This window comes from Saccoglossus kowalevskii, chromosome 14 (assembly GCF_978046115.1).
Source record: "Saccoglossus kowalevskii chromosome 14, keSacKowa6.1, whole genome shotgun sequence".
Taxonomy (NCBI): Eukaryota; Metazoa; Hemichordata; class Enteropneusta; family Harrimaniidae; genus Saccoglossus; species Saccoglossus kowalevskii.
Genome location: NC_140654.1, coordinates 1,450,166 through 1,470,956, shown reverse-complemented (window position 1 = coordinate 1,470,956; position 20,791 = coordinate 1,450,166). Strand labels below are relative to the sequence as shown.

Here is a 20,791-nt window from a genome sequence, read left to right as displayed (position 1 = left end):
GAATAGTAGACTAGTATAAAAAAAAAGTAGGATTTATTATCGGACTTGTAAATTTGCAATCAACTACCCCAGACCATTCGTCCCGGTGTTATCGCTATCGCCACACGAGACTCCAGCTTGTCTCCTATACAATTTTCCTTCCGCCCACTTAATTTTAATATTCATATGACCTTTGCACTGACATCGATAGCCAATCGCATTCGACCGCGGACGTCACTCTAAATAAACAACTGAATAAATTAATATACCATATTTGGAAGATAGCGGGTAAATTCAACGTTGTTGGTGTGTTCCTTCGGGTTCCGAAGTCGCACGAAACGAGTTCATGTTCCGTTATCTTTCGCAAGTAAAACAGGTCGATATGTATTAAACATGGCATTTGTTTTCTTGTTTTAACCCCCTTATTACGCAAGCTTCCGTCGAAGTGGTGTTTTTTTCGACGATTTGTGGCATGTTGCAAAACGAACGAAACATTGCGGCATTCTTAGCGGTGGACAAGGGATCGACTATGTCGTCACATTTATGTCTCGTTTGAAAGAGAATAAACAACCGCTCAGAAAAATATGTTGCTAATATTTAAGTGCGGTGCCTTGAAATCGCCTGCCCGACGTCCAAATTTCAAAAGGATGTTCGATTTGCAATGGCGACCGTTCATTTGTACTAGGCGACGTTACTAATTACTACTAGGGTCGGTGTTTGCATTAAGAATTATAGAACAAAAGATCAGCAAAGCGGTGCTTTTGTCGGCGATTTTGTCAAAGGGAATATTGATAAAATGTTGCAAAACAGAATCGCGAGTTGGGTGAAAAATTGCGCCGGCGGCATTCTCAGCGATGGCGACACCCGAGAAACACCGTGTCACGGTGCATTCGTGCATCAGTACACCGAAGAAATACATACATATTGTTGCGGACGACTATTGTAGACTGTGTTCGTGTAGTCTTCGAGTTTGTGGACAGTTAAAGTCGTGTGTGAATTTATTCAAGCCAGGAAAAGCAGGAGGGATAACTTATGGAAATCGTCTTTCCAATTTGATCCAGTGCGACGTTGTGAAAGGAGCGACTCTGTCGTCTCATCTATGTCTAGTTTGTAAGAGAAAGATTGATAGCGTAGAAAAATCCGACAATAATGTAAAACAGTGGCGTGAAATTGTCAGTCATTCTAATATCTCCCAACCTGTGAACGAAAGGGTTAAGCGTGCTGCCTTGAAATCGCCTGCCCGACCACTCCGATCCGATGAACTAATCAAAACTAAAATGGCGCGTGTCACGTGACTTTGTTTACTAAAGATAGCGTGGGCGTTTGATTGACACTCAACTCATTAGTATTCCACCAATCACAGCTACATCTACTTTCTGGATGTGCGCAGTCAAATTGTATAGGAGACAAGCTGGAGTCTCGTGTGGCGATAGCGATAACACCGGGACGAATGGTCTGGGGTAGCAATCAACGAGTGTAAAATACATTGTTTATTTACATGAAATTCGAACTTGCACAAAATTTTGCATGGAGCGAGATATTCTCGCCTACGTTGCGCCTTATAATAGGTGCGATCTCACCATGGGGGTCCGTAGGCACGCTCCCCCTTAACAATTTTTAAATATCAGACCCTCTGAAACGCTATTTCCTGGATTTTGAGAGAGCAAATGTTGCTGATACAAAGGTTTCAGCTTCATTTTGGAGGGGCGATTTGTTTCGATGGGACGACCGCCTCTTACCACCACCCCCACCCCCCCGTGCCGCCACTGTGTTTAATATTTATGAGAGTGAATACTGGGTCCTGGGACAAAGTTGACATGTGTGTGACTGCGCCCTCTATCAAAGGACTGCGCAAATATTGACATGAATGCCAGAATAGCAGAACATAATATAAAACCATGCACTTCACTTGACCTTGAGCATCTGCCCACCATTGTATTTACGAAATAATTAGATTGGCTTTGTTAATCAATTCAATTGACTGAGGTAATACATTAAAACATGAGAAGTGAAAGAAAATAGAAAACTGATTATTGTCAGAAACGTTTGTTTTAAGAGTGGACAACCGGGGTTGACAAATTTCCTACAAAAATGTACAAACTGCAGTGGAGTTTAAAATGTTTTTTATTTCAAACATTCTGCTATAATTTATAATGCTGTCCGTAACGGAGTACGTATGGAACATTACCTTTCAGCGTACACGATGCCGGTGTATGTCCGCGGGTTCTTGTTTTGCGTGATTGTGGGTCAACCACCGCACAAACACGTGGCGTGTTGTGTTATCACCATAACAACCGACGGAGCGTGCGCAGTTACGCTAATGTCAGTTTAAACTGACCTCCTTGATTGAACATAAGCATTACACAGGAAGACAATGAATGAATGCTACCACGTAAGTACTATTATATACAAATTATAGTTTATGTAAATGTATATGACGTAATATTAGAATATACCTGTAATTGATATACGGTATAATAGATAACACGGCGTGACAGCCATACAACTGTCCTGCTATGTGTTTTACGCTTTCAAATAAGAACTGTTGGCACACACACTGCGTCCCCTATTTGTGTTTGCTGGCGACGTTTCACATGCACTGCCTGACGTGCTGCTTGTAGGTCGGTAGAACAGCGAGGGGAATTGCAATGGACCGATCATTTGATTTAATGTTCACAACTCTTTTCAGCAACATCGATAACGGCGACAATGGATGACAGTGATTTGAAACGTGCGTTATCGTTGGGTAGAACAAATTGTGACCTTCCGCCAATCAGATCGCGAGTAGTGCGTATATTTACAAGCTCAACGTTCACAGGTAGGTTAAACATTTTCACCTTCTAAGGTAACCACGGTATTGGGAAATATGGACCCAATGAGGGGAGAGAATAATTTGGAATATTATTTGAGGAGCAAAACATGACTCCCTCACTCTCAGTGAAAATCTATCATGTCAAAATATGGCGGGCAAGATCTCGCAGTGAACGAAGTATCACCTATAATAGTACGAACAAGAGTACAAACACAGAGGGACTGTGGTACGAAACCTGCAGAACATACAAATCAGATCACTGGAGTGATAAAGCACATGGTGGATACGGAACATTGTAGAATTTATCATTCAGATGATTGGAGTCTCAAGCTCAGATATTAAAGGGCTCGCATGTGCGATATTTGTTTTGATAAACATTGATTTTCCCATAATCCAATGCATGCGCGGCACGATGTCTACCGCGCTTTATTAACTTACATTCTCATATTTACATTGTACTTCTCTTTTAGATACTTATGTTGAACGAAATGCTTTGATGCAAGATGTTTATCCAAAACTAAGAGATTACTGTAAATCAAAATATGGATTAGAGTTTCAAGTCGTGGATATGAGATGGGGAGTACGAGACGAAGCCACAGATGATCACATGACGTCACAGTTATGTATGAATGAAATTGAGGAATGCAAGAGAATATCTGATGGTCCAACGTTTGTGGTAAGAATTCACATGATATAGGATGTGAAGTCTTACAGCAATTCCAGGCACTGATTTGACGCTGAAGTAGTGCTAGATGTTGATAACTTACTACAGTAGGTTACACACTTTGTTTTCAAATTGACAGAAGTTGTAACTAGAAATATACACATCGACTGCAAATCAGAGGAATGATTGACAGATATTGCCTACAATGTTTTCTATTTTTGCTACAAAGCCAGGTACACCTAGACTTTGAGGCGCGCCTGTCTTTCATTCACTTTTGGTCGGTCATCGTGTAGTTTGCGTCTACAAATCGGCATTTGTCCAAGTTGTTTAACGCTCCATGATGGAGAAGCAAGGAGTCAAAAAAACAGTTGAAGTGAGAACAAGAGTTGTCGATTTGTATTTTCGTGGACTGTCATTTGCTGAGATTAGAGATCGGAATGCTGTTTCAAAGCAGACAGCTTATAATATCGTCAAACGGTTTGTTACCACCGAGAGTATCCTGTCGAATATTATAAAACATTGCGACCGCGCAAACTACTTGTGTACAGCGGCAACCCTCCCCCGACGTGTGATCGTGTGTTGCCAGTGATAAGCTTTTTAAAGCGATTATTTGGTGGCACATCAACCTTTTGGTTCTCATCGTCGAGAACTACTTATGTATTCAATTTCATTATTGATATACTGGATGAAGTCTTTATAAGACATTGGTTGCAGGCAGTTTTCAGTTATATACATCGACGTGATACGGATATTTCCATAGTAGGAATAATGAATGCACTTTGATCAATAATTCTGTCATGATCAGTCGGCCAGCTGGTTCTGTAAAATAACGTTCTTTACAGTGTCACCACTGTATGCGCCCTCTCACTGAAATAACATGTGACGCAAAACAAGTAGTACTAAACTAAGTTGAGGGCCTCGATCGTTTATTGGAGGAGAAATTCAAAACTAATGTACTGCCACTTTTATGGGCGGAGCTTTTTTCCCGGTGCGCTTCAAATTGCAGACATGCTGTCTGCATTATTTGTAACAACTTATGTAAATGTTAAAAATAAAGTGTGTAACCTATTGTAGTAAGTTATCAACATCTAGCACTACTTCAGCGTCAAATCAGTGCCTGGAATTGCTGTAATTAAACTGTATCATTATGTAGTTTGATATGCAATACACGTAATATTATATTTCATAATGGTTTTTTTAAGTTGAGCGTTTTTATTATGTTTTCAGGTGTTTTTGTGTCAGAAATATGGCTACCGACCATTCCCGGCCAAAATACCAGCTGAAGAATTCGAATCAATGAGAAATGTTTTAACCAGAGAAGGAAAGTCAGTTGATGTAATGGACGAATGGTTTCAAAAAGACAACAATGCTGTTCCACCAGTTTACGTACTCCAAAAAATCAGCTCAAAATTGTGTCATTTTAATGACAATGGCGATCCAGATAAAATGGCAAAGGACAGAGCGAAATGGGAAGACGTGCGTATAACGCTACAAGAGAAACTCAGACATGCCTCGACCATATGCAGTAGTACTGGTGCTATGAGTGTAAAAGTAGCTGACAAATACAAGATTTCGGGTAATAACATTACAATGCTTAATTGATATATATGTAAAGTATGGGAAATTGGATGATTCCTGGTTGACCACGCTCATATGTATGGTATATTTCACTATGAAAAGTAAATACTAAGATCGTAAAAAAATAAATTCGTTAATATTATTTAACTAAATAACTATTTAATAAAGATGTATTCAAGTAATTATGTAAATAATTAACTTTTCAGAATTCGTACCATATAGACGTTTGTTTATTAATAATCAAACGTATATTTAGAAAAATATTGCACGGGAAAATTGGTCGTATATTAATAGGATACAACAAACATCCAAATTAGTCACGTGCGATTCTTCCTAAGTTTGCATAATTTACATCCACGCTAAGACACTTGCCGATCTACCTCGGCTTTACGGGATTAATTGATACATAATGAAACTTACATTATTTGCTACACAAATTGTTATCAAACTCTAAAATATATTTGATGCATTTTGTATTATCATATTATTACTGTTGATCATTTGTCAAAGAAAAAAAACATTAGAAACTGTAATATTATTAGTGACTTGGAAAAACGATTATAGTGGAATTGTTTTATTTCAGTCACTCACGACGAGGTTATGCGTGGTCTATTCGATGCCAGTTTACCAAGAGAAGACCATTGTCTTTGTTTCATAAGAAAGTTCAAAGATTTGGAGAATAAAACAGTTACGGAAGAAGTTAGACAATTCCTGGACATCACCTCTACTGACGAAATTGACGAGGAAGCACAACTGCTGCTATCAGATTTGAGAGACAAATTAGTACCCAAGGTTTTGCCAAAATCCAATGTATTTGAATCCGTATTATCAAATTGGTCAAGTGGTGGAGTCAATGTGGACATACTAGAGCATAAAGAGTACTTGGACACATTCTTACATACGTTTTATGAGAAGCTTATAAGTTTGATTGCCAAAGGTGTAGAAAGGGACAAGAATAACATCAGCAAAGATCCGATGTTCGAAGAAATAATGCAGCATCTCATCTTTTGTAAGTTGAAGTGTAAATTATTTTATGGACGCAATGATTTGTTGTCAGGAATAGAAGATTACATCAATGGGAGATTAGAAGACAACACAACAAAATCATCTCCAATGGTCATCTATGGTCAATCTGGTAGTGGTAAAACATCAGTTATGGCAAAAGCAGCTTTGTGCGCAGGGTCTGAGTGGTATGGATTAACACAGGCAGCAATAATATTGAGATTCATTGGTACAACTCCAGCTAGTACAAGTATCAGGCAATTGATAAAGTCTGTGTGCTTGCAGATATTAACCATATATGATGACACTCAACATGTTCCATCTGACTACTTTCAACTAGTGCGATTATTTTCACAGCTACTGCAATATGCTACAAAGGAAAAACCAATAGTAATATTCCTTGATTCGTTAGATCAGCTTTCACCTGCAGATGGTGCTTATAGAATGGCCTGGCTCCCACGATACCTGCCACCATACGTTGCGATGATAGTATCAACATTGCCGAATGAAAACAACATATTGACTACACTGAGGTCTATTTTATCATCAACTATGACTAGATATGCTGAGGTTAAAGAACTGTCCACTAATGAGAGTTTGAATACCATGACGTCCTGGCTACAATCCAAGGAACGAGTAATCACCAGTGAACAACAACGTACAATATGCCATGCAATTCAGAAATGTAGCCTACCACTTTACCTCAAACTGTTGTTTGATCAAGCTTCAAGTTGGCAGTCATACATACCAGACTCAAAGATAAATCTGCAGACATCAGTAAAAGGAATGATTGCAGTAATTTTTGACCGTCTTGAAGAATATCATGGTAAGGCATTAGTGTCCCATGCCTTGAGTTACATGACCATTTCACAGAATGGTATTGGAGAGGCTGAGTTAGAAGACTTACTGTCATTGGACGATGAAGTATTACAAGAAGTCTATGCTTACTGGCTCCCACCAACAAGGAGGATACCTCCATTACTGTGGACACGTATTCGAGCTGACATCAATGATTATCTAGTAGAACGAGAAGCAGATGGTCTAAGAACTATCTACTGGTACCACCGTCAGTTTATTGAAACTGTCAGAGAGCGATATCTACAAGATATCAACATGCTTTCTAAATTTCATCAACTTTGTACAGAATACTATTTAGGAACGTGGAGTGGGGGGAGGGCGAAACCATTTGAATATACAGAAGAACAAGTGAAGAAGTTCATGAGACCAAAACAAGCTGAGGCAGATAGGAAAGTTGAAGCACAGCCCTTGAAATTCAGTGATGATATGTATAATATAAGAAAATTACAGCAGCTGCCATACCACCTTATTCATGCTAGAGATGTAGACAAGTTGAAGGAGCATGTGTTATGCAACTTTGATTTTATAATAACTAAACTGAAAGGCATGTCTTTGGCAGATATTTTACAAGATTTTACTATGGCTCTTGAAGAATATGACGATGATGCAATAAGATCAGTTGACGACCTGCTGAGAGTTGGAGCATCAACCTTAAGGGAAGATCCTGATTATCTTGCCATTGAACTGATTGGAAGACTTAAAAGTTCTCAGAATATCCACATTGCAAAGCTGATCTCTGATGCAGAGAAGTCTTCTCTTGGGAATGTCCCTCTAATACCATACAACCAGTGCTACCCTGAACCAGGTGGATTATTGCGGACTCAGCTCTCTTGTCATTCAGATGAGGTGTTATCACTGGCACATACATCGGATGGCCGTTTTTTAGTTAGTGGATCCAAGGACATGACTGCTATTGTATGGGATTTGGAAAATAGCACTCCACTTCACACATTGAAAGGTCATCACCAACATCCTATAACAAAGATAGGCATTACAGCCGATAACTTATTAACAGTTACATATGGATATGGTAAGTAGGGATAGACATTGTTTTAATAAAGTAACCAATGATACTCGCAAATATTATATCCCCAATATTAACATACCATGATTCAACTGACGACCCAAAGCATCAGTTGTTTAGTTGATTCTACACGAGACTAATAAGAGCAGAATCATCTCTGCATTGAATATAACACTGTTGGGTGTTCATTATTGTTATTATTACTATTTGTCTTGTTTTGTACTGTAAATGATGTGAACATATAAACACGCAAAACAAATGAAATGCTACACCACTGAAGGCATGCATGTAACGTGAATCGCTGATATTTCCAGATTTATTTATGTGAAGTGATTCTCTATGCTTTGATGGGGCGATCAATAAAAAACAATTATCATATGTAATAATATTAGTCGTAATACAACAATGGATGTATTATTTCTACCCACAGGTCAAGAATACACAAATGATGAAATACATGTATGGAATATAGAGACCGGAGAACATTTCTTGGAATTAAATGGTCATACTGGAATGGGACGTTGTGATGTGCGATTCACACAGGACTCCAAATTTGCTGTGAGTGATATGTTTGCCAGAATAAAAGAAAAGCGAATTACGTATTCACACTACTTTATAGTTTGGAGTTTAGAGAATGGCAAGCAGTTATACGAGAAAGTAGAATTAAAAGGTAGGTACAGTAACTCAGAATCAAATAGCATAACATCTTACACAATGCTTTTTAATAAAATCCTTAATCATAGTTTGCTAGCGAAAGTCTAAAAATACAATGTTATCATTAAATATTTTTTGCAGAATATAAAGTGAAAAAGCCCATACATCTCATATTAAAAAAACACACAAAAAGAAATGAAATATAAATTCAATACACCAGAGTAGCTGTGGCGTATACGCACGTTTACAGAACAAGGCAAGACACGTGTGTCAGATAATAAAAAAACTACAATGAGTATAGAGTGAAAAAAAAACATATTTCGTCTGAGAGTGTCAAATGTAAGAATGTTGTCGGCCAACCCAGGAATAAATGAAATACTTTTGCAATTATATTGAATAATTATAGTAGTACCAATAAGCCATTCTCCAAATATCAGTAGTCTAGAAAAAAATATACTGACAAAATCGATGGAACCGCAACATCACAAACAAGGCAGTCAGACCAGGTGCACGTGAAGGGTAAGCATCTGCTGCTGGCATGCCAAACCCGTTTGAAAAAGTCGAGTGTTTTGTGAAAAAACAGTTGTGATCAATACATGTTCGGAATAATGTAATTTTAACATCACTACTGATGCAAGTGAGAAATTGGAAACATTATATTATATTAGCAAACCCCGGAAGAACGGGCTCAATATAACCAAGTCATCAGCACACATCATATTTTTGATAACAACCCCACCCATGAAACATCCCACTTTAGATGACTTTAAAAAAACACAATATACATTGACAAGTACAGACTCAATGCTACCTGAATGCCGTTCCAACAGAAATTATAAAGTTCCCCAATAGATTTCAAGAAAGTGAAGTCATGTGTTCATCAAAATAGTCCACACATCCTGCTCCTTGTGATTTCATTCCACCGATATATCATGGAAAATCAAGTAGTAGTTCAGAATGGATGGTTTATATCAGACAATTTATCTTAGGGTGCTATTTGGGAAAAACTATTGTAACACGACGTTTGTCTCCAAGCGAATATATTTTGAGATTGAAATGTAGTTAATATAATGTTTTATATTTTATGCAGGTAAGATCAATGAAATTGTCTTAGCAACAATGTCTGACGGGCGCCAAGTAATAGTGACATGTGGTGAGCGCAAGGAATGTGCCATTGAGATTTGGAATCTACTAACAGGAGAACTAATAAAAGCAGTTATGGACAGAAGACGGATTGACCATCGCCCCTGCAAGAAAATGGCAGTATCATCCAATGGTCAGTTGATTGCATTCCACTTTCATCATCCAGGTATCCTAGATGTCAACACTGGGGAATTCATATATATATGTGATGATACGGGTGATCCAAAGATGGTGTGTTTCTTCAATGAAGACAAAGAAGTAATATTCCAACGTGATCACATATCTTTATATAGCATAGCTGAAAAGAGAGTGGTGCGATCTCTAAAGATGTATGGTGGAAGCAGTAAAGAAATTAAAGAAATATGCTTTACCAAAGATTTGGTAACTATTGTATCAGTACATGATGGTTTTGAGTGTGCTACTGTGTGGAATTCACATATGAATGAGCAACGTATGAAGAGTTCTGATTGTGAACTGTTATCTTTCCTTCCACACAATAAACAAATCAATTCTATACGCCTTATTGAAAATAAACATTCAACATTTGCCGTCACTGGATCAGCAGATAAAAACATAAATGTGTGGAATATTGCTAGTCTCTTGAAGTCAGCCAACCAGGGATCAAAGCTTGACTATAGCAAGGACACTAAAACATACTCCGAAAGAAAACCGCTATTGAAGCACATTACCCACAGGCTTGAAGTACTTGATAATGAACAACGTGTTGCAGTCATAGATAACCATGGACAAAATATATCATTATATGATATATCAAACGGAAAAGAAATTGCAACTCAAAAGTGGGAAGGCACACACAAGCATGAACTAGATGGTTTAGCTTCAATGTCTGATGGCAAGAGGTTGTTTGCAATTGGATTTTTTGCACTGAGAGAATACAACACAGTGAATCTAAAACCTCTTTCAGAGAAACCAAAACGATTGGATCCAAACTGTAACAGTATATTGATTCCGGGTGATGGCAGTATGTCTTTATTACTTGGTGGAAGTAATTATGTGGACACAATCTATATATATGACATCAACAAGGAATGGTATATGGAAACATACAGACCTCCTAGTAGACCCCAGCACATATTTATTTTAAGTGGACATCGGATGCTTCTACCATGCACAAACGATTTAGCTATGGTTGATTTGACAACAGGAGACAGTATCTACAGTCATCATTACAGACAACGCTCTGGTGATTCAAGCTTGATTTGTGGGGCTATTGCAAGTGATGAGTCAATGCTGATAACAGGATGGGACAATGGTCATATAAAGGTAATCAAAATTGAATCTGGAGAAATTGTATACGAATTCCAGGCACATGAAATAACTAAGAAAAAACGTCAAGCTGATATAATTTCAGAAATAGCCCTGTCCTCTGATGATTTCTTTTTTGTGAGTTCATCCAGCGACAATACGTCTAAGCTGTGGTGGAATATAAAATCATTGGAGCTCCGTCACGTGTTTCATGGTCACACCTCTCCTGTCAATACTACGCGTATTACTGCAGACAACCTTTATGTATTGACATCAGCAAGTGCCGAGATGAATGTCAAAGTCTGGAGTGTTGCATCAGGTCACCAATTGACTGCTATATTAGGATATTCCCCCATTGATGGGTTATATATTTTGCCCCAAACAAACAAGGTTATCATAACAACATCAGATGAGAGAGTTATGTTTTTCAATGTGTGCAAGATATCCAACCATGCCAAGTCTCGCAATGTTAATGATCAGCCAGCGATTTCAGTTCCTGTAGTGCCATCTGAAAATAGAGTTCCAGTAATCCGCAATACAGCCCCGGGCACACAGAAGGGTGATTTGAATCATCAGCGAATACAGAATCGTGTTCCACTACCTCCTATAATATCTGAACCACAATCAAATGAACTGAAACTACCAAACCAAGCTCTCAAAGTTAAAATTAATCAGCCACTACCAGTAACATTGGCAACACCGCGTAATTACTATGCAACAAGTCCGTATCAACAATCACCTACTAAAACATTTAGTAAAAAGCACATTGGACTAAAACCAAGGACACTACAAAATCAACAACAAGAAGATACTGTCAGGGACCCGTTAGTGTTATACAGCAAATCGAAACAAACAATTGGTGGACCACCTTGTACCCAACTTGTAGGTCATTATGATGAGGTTTTATCACTAGCAGTTACTTCTGATGGCAAGTATCTTGTTAGTAGCTCCAAGGATATGATGGTAATGATATGGGATTTGGAAAATAATTCACCTCTTTACACACTGGAAGGTTATCACCGATATCCAATATTGAAGATTTCAGTAACACCTAATGACTTATTGGCTATCACATATGGATATGGTGAGTAGATTAAATAGGCTGTATGTAGTGTAATTATGTGTAATTATTTGAAGAAATTCATGTGTCTCCTTTGTGTCTCATTACCATAATTCAACAATCTAATCAACTAACCCAACTCATGTGTTCATGATGTGAAATGGTAGTTGATATTATATTTTATAGCGTATCTGTATACATATTCATTTATTTATTTATTTATTTACAGGGCAGAACATTGTAAATGATGAAATTATGGTGTTCAACATCAAAGATGGTGAACATGCATTTGACCTCAAAGGGCATTATGGTGTCAGAAAGTGTGAAATACAGTTTACGAATGATTCAAAGTATGCTGTGAGTGACCTTATCACTAAAATAAAAGAAGGTAGAACAACTAAATATAAATACTACTTCATAGTATGGAGTTTGAAAGATGGGAAACAAATATATGATGCAATAAATGCACATACAGGTACGACATAGTATTATTTATAGAAATTGTGTCTTGTTTCATCTTGTTTTAAAGCCAATCAATTTCTATTCTGCTATATATACATACAAAATAACTCAACAGTAGCACCATGAATGAATGGCATGTTTGTTAAATGCGTTTACATTCTTTCCATTGTTTGAAATTTTTGGCAGATTCTATTTTACTTTGAGCACAGCTAAAAAATAATAACCCTTCACATTTGTATTGTCTGTTGTCAAATGTGAAAACTGAACATGTGAAACATTACCATATCCATATCGTAATATTTGTGTTTATTTTATTTTTATTGAAGGTCCCATCAATGATATTGTAATTGCGCAGTCGTCTACAGGACACCACATTGTCGTCACATGTGGAGGTGATAAAGATCCAGGTATCAAAATGTGGGATTTGTTGACTGGTCATCTGCTTAATGTAATTCTTGATCGCACTAAGCTCCATCATCGCCCTTGTAGAAAAATGGCTGCATCAGTAAATAGGAAACAAGTGGCATTTCATTTCTATAGACCCGGGATTCTCGATATTGATACTGGTGAGTTCTTTTATCTGTCTGAAGAGGAAAGTGGCGATGCAAAGATGGTCCAATTCATTGATGGTGACAAGAAAGTAATGTTTACTGATAACAGTATGTCCCATGTATATGTTTATGACACTATGGAAAGACGTTTAGTGAGAAGGTTGTCATCATTTAGTGGTGGTAAGCTAGTTGAAGAGTTGTTTGTTGTGGGTGACATGGATGCACTTCTCACTCGTTGTGACAGATATGAATGTGGTTCACTTTGGAAAACAAAGAAAAGTGGACATGATGTCATGAAAGAATCATGCATCTTCACAACCCACCTTGCGCACCCTGAGTGTGTTAATGCTATGGTTTTGGTGGACAACACATCATGTTTACTTGCCATTACTGGTTCAGCTGATAAGAATATCAGAATATGGAATATCACGAGTTATGCTGGGTCAAGGGAAGAGTTCACAAATGAAATGACTTTTGAATACAACAGGGAATTACTTGAAACTTTTTCAGATCGAAAACCATATTTGAGACGCATTGTGCACAGAATTGAAGCATTAAATGATGAAAAAAAAGTAGCATTGGTCGACAACATGGGCAAACATATAACACTGTATGATATGTCCAGTGGAAAGGAAATTAGCACCCAAGAATGGAATTGCCCAAATAAACATAGGTTGGATGGCATGGCATCAACAGTAAGTGGAAAGAGGCTATTTGGAATTGGTGGATTGTTTTTACAGGAATACAATTCAGATAATTTACAACCCCTAACAAAGACACCAAAGAAATTGGACCCCAATTGCATAGGCCTCATTGCTGAAAATGGCAATATGTCTTTATTACTTGGTGGAAGTAATTATGTGGACACAATCTATATATATGACATCAACAAGGAATGGTATATGGAAACATACAGACCTCCTAGTAGACCCCAGCACATATTTATTTTAAGTGGACATCGGATGCTGCTACCATGCACAAACGATTTAGCTATGGTCGATTTGACAACAGGAGACAGTATCTACAGTCATCATTACAGACAACGCTTTGGTGATTCAAGCTTGATTTGTGGAGAATTGTCAAAGGATGAAGCACTGCTAGTGACAGGATGGAATGATGGCTTCATAAAGCTGATTAGAGTTGATTCTGGGGAAATAGTCCATAATTTTGAAGCTCATCATAAGGTAAAGAAGGCAAGATACAGCGATGGTGGTGATATATTCAGAGACATCTTACTTTCTAATAACAATAAGTTTATTGTAGCAGCATTGAGTGATGAAGTGCAAGTGCGAAGCGTGATGGCACTTGAACAATGTCATTTTCTAACAGGTCATAATGCACCTGTGAGCAATGTAAAGATTACTGGAGATGATCAGTATGTATTAACTTCTGCTGGCATGAATGTAATAGTTTGGAGCTCTGTGTCAGGAGGTCGATTAATGACAGTTACAGAATATTGGCCAATCGATGTTTTACACATTTTACCAAAATCTAACAGGGTGATTGTTACTACAGTGGATGGAAGAGTAATGTTCTACAATGTGAACAACCAACATGCCGGGGCTTTGCAGGCACATGATACACAAACTCTAGACCAGTTGCAACTCCGCTCGCAACAAACATTGATAGGAGAATCAGTCCTGAAGAAATATACAGCAAATAAAGGTTTACCACCACTTCCAGCAATTCAAACTGCATCCAAATTATCTACAAAAGATTTGCCTTATCATCGGGTAACTGCAGTTGACAAGAACAATTGTCAAATTGTGTCAGAGCTAAAACCATCCCATTCGAAATGTACTATCACACAAAAACATCGCCAACAAACTCGGCAAATTAGAAAGACCCGGTCACCAAGATCACTAAGACTTCACACTGATTATCAGAGTCTGGGCAATCCCCTTGTGATGTACGGGGAAGAAACAAATCAATCGAATAGTTTGCTGGGTAGACAATTACTGGTGCATACTGATGAAGTAATATCTTTGGCAGCTACTTCAGATGGACAATTATTTATCAGTGGAAGTAAAGATAAAACAGCTATATTATGGAATATAGAAACATGTTCTAAGATTCATACATTTGTGTGCACCTATCCCGTTGCCAGAATTGGTATCACTCCAGATGATTTGAAAGTGATTACATATGGTTACAGTAAGTATTGTTCATGAAAATTAACATGTTTATCATATTTTTAGTTTAATATAGTTGATTATAATTTTGATCAAAACATAATTTATATTGTTATTGTTATAACATTACTTGTTATTGTTATATATTCATTGTTGAAATTCCTATATGACTATTGATTTTTTGTTTACATTAAAAAGCAAAAAAGTGAAACTGTTTGCTTTTATTGTAGATGGTACTAATGAGAGTATTGAACACATCACTGTATGGCACATTGAATCTGGTGAGCATTTATTTGATCTTCAAGGGCATACTGGACTAGGACATTGCGATATGCAGTTTACTGCAGACTCAAACTTTGCGATAAGTGAAATGTACAACAAATACAGGGAGAGATCATCTAATAGATATAAATACTGTTTCATAGTCTGGAGTTTGGAAGACGGAAAACAGTTATATGAAGAAGTTGAGGCACACAAAGGTAAGTGCATATTGGGAAGATGTTTTCATTCAAACAACACTAGCTCAGTAATACAGGGTTGAACTGATAAATTGACTGTTTTGAAGAAATTTGCTATGCTGTAACTTCTACAAAACCACTCACAGTTACATCAATTTCCCTCACAAAAGCACTTCGTCATTAGAGGGTGCAATGAAAAAAGGTCTATTAAGTACAAAATTATCCCAACTAATGCTACATTTTTTTCTATATTTGCAGGGCGCATAAATGACATTGTACTTGCACAATTCGCTGAGGGGCATCAAATTGTAGTAACATGTGGAGCAGAACAAGATCCTGGTATTAAACTTTGGGATTTATTGACAGGTCAATTACTGAAAGTTATTCTTGATCGCACCAAACTACAACGACGCCCATGTCGAAAGATGTCAGTGTCATCTGATGGTCAATGTGTAGCATTCCACTTTTATCGTCCCGGAATTCTGAATGTCAATACTGGTGTGTTTTCATATTTATCTGAAGAGAACTATGGTGATGCACAGATGATAAAATTCATTAATGACGACAGTGAAGTTATGTTCTTTAGTACACATAACTACCTCACTGTTTATAATATTAAAGAAGCAAGGGTTGTGCTGAACATGGTATTTGGTGGTGGCCATGGTGGGATGATAAGCCAAATATTCTTCTCAGATGACTTTAAAACCATCGTAACACAACACCACAGATCTGAGTGTGGAGTTGTATGGATGGCTCAAAAGAAACCCCATTCAACAAAATGTGAACTGAAGTTTCTGGCAAATCTTCGACATCAACAAATTGTCAATGATATTAGATATATCACAACAGGATTATTTTCTTATGCAGTAACAGCATCATCAGACAGAAGCATAAGGATTTGGAACATTGAAGATTTAACAGTATCCGAGACAGAACTAACAGACAAAATAAAACCTGAGTATCACAGAATATCTGGCGAACTATTCCGAGACAGGAAACCCCATATACAGCGCATGACACACCGTGTTGAGATCTTAGATGACGAAAGTCACATGGCCGTAATAGGAAACTGGGGAACAAACATTACATTGTTCGACATCGAGCATGGAACGAAAATAGTCACACAAGAGTGGGATGGTTTGAACAAACGCGAACTTGACAGCTTGACCATGACTTCGGATAGTACGAGGTTGTTTGGAATTGGTGGATTTGCCTTAAGAGAATATAATCCAAATAATCTTGAACAGTGTGCGCATAAGCCAAAGAAGTTGGATATACCTTGCATTGGTATGATGATTCCCAATGATTGTTCTCGAGCTGCTTTACTGGTTGGAAGTACTTATGTTGAGAAAATACAAATATTTGATATCAACAAGGGGTGGTATATTAAAGAATACAAAACACAGTCCAGACCAGGAAACATCATTCTTCTGAGTGGTCAAAGAATATTGATGGTTTGTCTAAGGAACCTTGTTATGCTAGATGTCAATTCAGGAAACGAAATCTATAATATTTCCTTTCCATCTAATTACAAAGCAGGACAGATGCTCTGCGGTGCCATTACGAAAGAGGAACACACACTGGTGACAGGGTGGGATAATGGGTACGTGAAGATATTTGAAATTGAAAGCGGGAAACCCATCCATGAGTTCAGTGCGCATAACCTCCCAAGTGACACCAGATACAGACATACTTTCAACATCTTCACGGTTATCACAATCTCCACAAATGGGAAATTCTTCATGACTGCTTCAAGTGACAAAACGGCCAAACTTTGGGATATGAAATCTTATCAGGAGAAATACACTTTTGTTGGACATACAGGAACTGTTGTACAAGCTTGCATTACGGGTGATGATCGGTATGTGTTGACTGTTGCTGACGTGGATTTGAAGATTTGGAGTGTATCATCAGGTCAACAGCTTATCAATATACTACACTATCCGCCCGTAGATTGCCTGTACATCCTTCCTTTCACGAACAAAGTAGTTATAACCACAGCCGATGATAAAGTGTTGTTTTTCAATATTGACAAACAGATGGAACAAGAAATTGAAACTGGAAGTGCACAATTTCAAAGTTCAGAGAAAGAAGAAAGTGGAGTTACAAGTGACCAGCTTCTCATTGACAAACAGGCACGGCAAGAACAACGCATGCTTGCAGTAAATCAGTATGCTTCAAGACTTCCTAGTTTCCCAACTTCTATAAAAAGAAGATCCACGTTGGAGAAAAATGCTCTGTCTAATATCTTTGAATATAGTGTCAAGAATAGTGCGAAAGAACATGAGTCCGCTTCCAGACACGAAGATCCTAAAAATCAGAAAAAAGATGAGCATTGAATGTATTGAGTGTTATAAAATATTATACAATATCACACGCAGCAATTGTGGGGTATAAAGTGACCCAACAACAGTAAAGCGATCGATAGATATACTGTTAGCTATTGAGCCGCGAACCACACCGATTTTCCTTTGTGTTATTGAGAGTAATTTAATCAACATGTTCCTTGCGTGGCCCAGTCATATTAACATTACTTTACGTTAATGGATATCAAATTCGGGTGTCACTTTAGATATTCCGCCACAGCTTTTTATCGCACGTATTACTTTATTGGAACGTGGATTCACTCACTCGTTCCAGTGCGATAGTTTTTAGACAAAAGCAATGTAGAACACAGTTGACCCCGGTAAACATCGAGTAGTACAGTTATACTATCATTTAATTAAAATTCTTGCATAGTGCTTGGTTTTATGGCGTCACATAAAATACGGCCTAAGCAATTTTCTACATATTTATTAGTAAATTGATCGAGATCTACCAACCAGATTCGTCACTGTCAGGCTAGCCGTTGTCGTTGTCGTGATACAATTCGCACGGTTTCATATCCGGACATTTTATTCTCCATGAATATGTGGAGGCAGTCATCTGGAATAAAACTCAAGATGGTACAAATAAACCACTATAGACAACCGATGACAGTACTCTCAAAACACATTGCTGTAGAGTAGTGACAGAAATGACACACAGTACGTTAGACTGGTGTCATGAATTTGTTTTCGCGTATCTGTTAACCGACTTAATTAACTGATTATTAGCTGAATTGCTGTGTTATGTCTGTCATCGTTTAGGTCTATTTGAAGTTTTGGACGGAACTTGGCTCAGTGATTTGGAACTAATTACCAGATAATCGTCGCCATTCTGACAGTTTATATCCATAGTTATTAATGTAGTGAACGATTAATCAAAATATATGACGTATTCAGTACTTAGTGTGATTGGCTTTATGATTGAAGGTTACGCCCTAGAGTCTTTTTACTGCATTGTAATTGGTTAGAGTTTTGAAAATGAATATAGAGAGTTTGAGTTGGTCTTGGCGAATACTCCACGACAGACGCAGCCTTGGGCAGTCGAGTCGAGTCCGAGAGAGTCCAGGGGCGAGCCTTGAGGCAGTCCAGTCTTGGGCTAGTCTTGGGTCAGCCTTGCGAGAATCTTGGGGACTTTTCCCCAGGGCGCTGTGTCTTATAGAGTGCTCCAAAAGATCGACTAAGACGAGAGCTGAAACGTATTTCGTTGTGTGTGTCTTATTTGACTGTAAAGTTAAAGTGACATTCCCGATCCCGTACCTCAAGGGGACGAGATAGAGAGACGAGACGAGATTCCCCCCGACAGTGTGGAGAACCCGAGAGAAAGAGAATTTCCCCCTGATACTGGGTTGATTGAATTATTCTGTCAAGTATTTATAGGAATTGGCTCAGTTGGCTATTGACGATGTTTTTGCGAAATCTTTGGGAGAAAGCATCAATGCGACAACTAAGCGGGATGGTCGCCGGAATACGATATATTTGTGAAAGTGAAATAATAACATATATTGATCATCATTGGGTATATGTAAGTGTTACCATATGTTGACCAGAGCCTTTCTCTGAAATGCTCGCCCTAAATTGAATAAAATTTAAAACATATATCATTAACGCTGTGTACTAATTTAATGATGATTTAATGATGACTAACTTGTTACCATTGTAGTAAAATACACGACATTCAACCGAATTTCAGGTATATGTAGCTTCATTTTGTTTAAATATTGTACATAACTAATATATTTACCAGTTTAGTTTGTAATGTATTGGGACGGCTATGATGACATTTTTGAATAAAGAGTTCTTTGTTATCTCTTTGAAAACTATCATTTACCACATGTTTTTATAAAGCAAAAATATAGGGGAAAACATCGAAGATACTGCGTACGAATTTTGTAGAATTCTCAAAAACAATTTACATTACATGAAAAATGCGTCCTGTTTCATTGTACTGTCTCTGGTTTTAAAACAGACCTTAGAAAACAGGGATGTGTAACACGCATGCAACTGTAGGTATCCTTTTCGTGTAACCTTAATTAAAATGCTCTACACCTTAGGGTGGCGGAAAACAAAGCTACGTCAACACCAATGACCATCCTCTCCTGCTCCATCGGTGGGCGGAGCTTCGGCCACCATTTGCCACCTTGTTGGCCACACATATGTTTTTTATTTCATACACTCATAAATTGAGTACTTGTGGTTATATATACACGGCGTATTATTTTTATTTATTTACCTACAACTCATACGTTACAAGTACGGCATTTTTTTTATTTATTTATTTACTAATATCTCGTGCGTACAAGCACAGCCTAATTATATTATTTACTTATAACTCGTACGTTCGCGGTCAATCGTGCGTTAAAAACATAGTGTAATTCTTATTATTTAATTTTAAATTGTACGTTTCTAGTACGGCGTCTAGGGTGTATCCACATGAAATAAGCCAAATTCCTAGTTAGAAGATAATTGATACGAGTGAATCTAAAAATTGCGATGGAAACATTTTCTTCAGTTCTAATATGAAACCAAAATACTATGATAAATGTGAATATTGGCACAGTATAACTTAGTCTAATCAAAAACTCGTACATTTCATATTAAAAAAACATACACAAACAATAACATATAAATTCAACTCACTAGACTGTGCTGTGGCGTATGCATACGTTTACAGAACAGAGCATAAAACTTGCTTGTCAAATAATAAAAGCACTACAGCGATCTAATTGTCACCTTTTATAATGAACAATACGATTGAACGCCGATACAACTATAGGTATCTCGA

At 37.6% G+C, this 20,791-nt stretch overlaps 1 protein-coding gene across 1 annotated transcript; it reads left to right on the top strand.

Annotated features, from left to right (window-relative positions):
• The first annotated feature begins 2,341 nt into the window (after positions 1-2,341).
• LOC100369007 (uncharacterized) lies at positions 2,342-17,982 on the top strand. Its single transcript, XM_078006007.2, has 9 exons — positions 2,342-2,371; positions 2,669-2,797; positions 3,262-3,467; positions 4,683-5,031; positions 5,617-7,923; positions 8,348-8,587; positions 12,829-15,207; positions 15,416-15,664; positions 15,902-17,982. Exons 1-9 carry the CDS (start codon positions 2,362-2,364, stop codon positions 17,980-17,982), a joined length of 7,950 nt encoding a protein of 2,649 aa, XP_077862133.1. The 5' UTR covers positions 2,342-2,361.
• The last annotated feature ends 2,809 nt before the right edge of the window (positions 17,983-20,791 follow it).

Coding starts and splice junctions, on each gene's coding strand:
- LOC100369007 (XM_078006007.2), top strand. Junction 5,032..5,616: donor TGACAAATACAAGATTTCGG/GTAATAACATTA, acceptor GTTTTATTTCAG/TCACTCACGACGAGGTTATG. Junction 7,924..8,347: donor AACAGTTACATATGGATATG/GTAAGTAGGGAT, acceptor TTCTACCCACAG/GTCAAGAATACACAAATGAT.